The 3,388-nt window shown below is 45.2% G+C and overlaps 1 protein-coding gene across 1 annotated transcript; it reads right to left on the bottom strand.

Moving 5' to 3' along the window:
* Window positions 1–1,746: 1,746 nt before the first annotated feature.
* On the bottom strand, window positions 1,747–2,697 carry LOC123346860 (olfactory receptor 6M1-like). Its single transcript, XM_044984310.1, has one exon. It carries the CDS (start codon window positions 2,695–2,697, stop codon window positions 1,747–1,749), a length of 951 nt encoding a protein of 316 aa, XP_044840245.1.
* Window positions 2,698–3,388: the final 691 nt, after the last annotated feature.

Here is a 3,388-nt window from a genome sequence, read left to right as displayed (position 1 = left end):
AACGCCAATATTTAAAAAGGGCTCTAGGGGTGATCCCGGCAATTACAGACCGGTAAGTCTAACGTCGGTACCGGGCAAATTAGTTGAAACAATAGTAAAGAATAAAATTGTCAGACACATAGAAAAACATAAGCTCTTGAGCAATAGTCAACATGGTTTCTGTAAAGGGAAATCGTGTCTTACTAATCTATTAGAGTTCTTTGAAGGGGTCAACAAACATGTGGACAAGGGGGATCCGGTGGACATAGTGTACTTAGATTTCCAGAAAGCCTTTGACAAGGTCCCTCACCAAAGGCTCTTACGTAAATTAAGCTGTCATGGGATAAAAGGAAAGGTCCTTTCATGGATTGAGAACTGGTTAATGGACAGGGAACAAAGGGTTGGAATTAATGGTAAATTCTCAGAATGGAGAGGGGTAACTAGTGGTGTTCCCCAAGGATCAGTCCTAGGACCAATCCTATTCAATTTATTCATAAATGATCTGGAGAAAGGGGTAAACAGTGAGGTGGCAAAGTTTGCAGATGATACTAAACTACTCAAGATAGTTAAGACCAAAGCAGATTGTGAAGAACTTCAAAAAGATCTCACAAAACTAAGTGATTGGGCAACAAAATGGCAAATGAAATTTAATGTGGATAAATGTAAAGTAATGCACATTGGAAAAAATAACCCCAACTATACATACAACATGATGGGGGCTAATTTAGCTACAACGAGTCAGGAAAAAGATCTTGGAGTTATCGTGGATAGTTCTCTGAAGATGTCCACGCAGTGTGCAGAGGCGGTCAAAAAAGCAAACAGGATGTTAGGAATCATTAAAAAGGGGATAGAGAATAAGACCGAGAATATATTATTGCCCTTATATAAATCCATGGTACGCCCACATCTCGAATACTGTGTACAGATGTGGTCTCCTCACCTCAAAAAAGATATTCTAGCACTAGAAAAGGTTCAGAAAAGAGCAACTAAAATGATTAGGGGTTTAGAGAGGGTCCCATATGAGGAAAGATTAAAGAGGCTAGGACTCTTCAGTTTGGAAAAGAGAAGACTAAGGGGGGACATGATAGAGGTATATAAAATCATGAGTGATGTTGAGAAAGTGGATAAGGAAAAGTTATTTACTTATTCCCATAATACAAGAACTAGGGGTCACCAAATGAAATTAATAGGCAGCAGGTTTAAAACAAATAAAAGGAAGTTCTTCTTCACGCAGCGCACAGTCAACTTGTGGAACTCCTTACCTGAGGAGGTTGTGAAGGCTAGGACTATAACAATGTTTAAAAGGGGACTGGATAAATTCATGGTGGCTAAGTCCATAAATGGCTATTAGCCAGGATGGGTAAGAATGGTGTCCCTAGCCTCTGTTCGTCAGAGGATGGAGATGGATGGCAGGAGAGAGATCACTTGATCGTTGCCTTTTAGGTTCACTCCCTCAGGGGCACCTGGCATTGGCCACTGTCGGTAGACAGATACTGGGCTAGATGGACCTTTGGTCTGACCCGGTACGGCCTTTCTTATGTTCTTATGTTCTTATGTTGAACTTTTAAATTTCTTAGATGTTTGGAAAATCCTAATCTAAATGAAAAAAGGGTGGGTGGGGAAACAGACTCTGCTAAGGTCACACAGTAGGTCCAGGAATAGAACCCAGGAATCCCGAGCCTAAGTCAAGCTTCCACCCCTCTAAATAACAATGACACTCAATGGATAAAAGCAGCAATTCATTATTGAGATGAAGAAGTATCTGTATCAAGGCTCTGGTTGCAGAACAGAGCTCTTTCTAGTCAAGTATTCCTTGAGGGCCTCTTTGACCTTCTCGTTTCTTAAGGTGTAAATGAAAGGATTCAATAAAGGGCTCACTATGACGTTGAACACAACCACCACCTTCTGGAGGTCCAGGGAGCGGCCCTGGATGGGCCTAGCATACATGAAGATGGCACTGCCATAGTAGATAGAGGCTACCGTGATGTGGGAGGTGCAGGTGGAAAAAGCTTTTCGCCTGCCTGTGGCTGAGGGGATGTGCAAGACTGTGGTGATGATGTAAAGATAGGGCACTGCAGTAAAAGACAAGGATGTGAGCAGAACCACCGAGGAGAGGACATACTCGATCATGAGGAGGAAATGTGTGTCGACGCAGGATAGTCTCACTAGTGGGGCATAGTCACAGAAGAAATGGTTTATCACATTGGGGCCACAGAAAGGAAGCTGGCACAGCAAAATAAGTGGGTAAAGGGTGGAAAGAAACCCAACCAACCAACAACCCATGACCAGGAAGACACAAACATGCCCACTCATGATTACAGGGTAGTGGAGCGGGTGGCAGATGGCTACGTAGCGGTCGAAGAACATGATGGCGAGGAGGATGAAATCCGCAGTGCCCAGGAAGAAGTAGAAGTAACACTGGGTAATGCAGCCCCAGAAGGAGATAGCTTTGGCCTGGGAGAGCAGGTTCTCCAGCATCTTTGGAGTGATGGAGAGTGCAAAGAGTATCTCCAAGAGGGAGAGGTTGCAGAGGAAGAAGTACATGGGGGTGTGGAGGCGGAGATCCACATACACAACGGTGATGATGGCCATGTTCCCCATTAGAGTCAAGGCAAAGATGGCCAGTAGCAGCATGAAAACCAGGAGCTCCATGGGCTGTGACAGTGAGAAGCCCAGAAGCACAAACTCCAGCCCAGGGACCCTGTTGATAGCAACCATTCACTGTGTCCCTTTATCTATGTCATATAGCTGCTTTAATTCCTTGGGCCACTTCCCTTCAGCCCCGCGCCTTCTTCACCCCTACCTCAGGACCTTGTCTGAATAGTGTCCCAGCTACCAGCCTAGAGCTCCTTCTCACTCCCTTGGCCAGCCACACACCATCCACACTCCACCAGTTCCAGCAACGAATGGACTCATTCTGGTCCTGCAGCTCTTCTTTTACAAGCCTGCTGGGCCCTGATTGGCTGTGTCCCACATAGCCCTTCTAGATAGCTTGGAGGATCCTCTCCACTGCCTTTTTCAGGGGCAGGGTGTGGCAGGGCCATGAGGTCTTGAGCAGGGGGGGCAGTTTGTAAAAGGACGAATTCTTCTGTTGGCCTAGCTACTGTTTCTCAGAGAGGTGGATTCACTACATCAATGGATAAACTCATTCCACCGACAAAGTAAGTGTCTATGCAATAGTGACACAGCTGCAACACTGTAGCTGTGTGGCTGTAGTATTGACATGTGCAAATCTTCATTGGAGCAGGGAGTGAAACCTGGGTCTCCAGAGAATGCATTAGTCACTAGGGTATAGAGTTATTCCCACTCTCTCTATACCTTCTAGGACTCTACACAGCTAATTTCTAGAACATTCTCCTGGGATACCCACATTCCACTCCCTGCTCCAATGAAGATTTCAGTACATACA

Source organism: Mauremys mutica, chromosome 12, assembly GCF_020497125.1.
Source record: "Mauremys mutica isolate MM-2020 ecotype Southern chromosome 12, ASM2049712v1, whole genome shotgun sequence".
NCBI lineage: Eukaryota > Metazoa > Chordata > Testudines > Geoemydidae > Mauremys > Mauremys mutica.
This window is presented reverse-complemented; position numbering and strand designations above follow the sequence as displayed.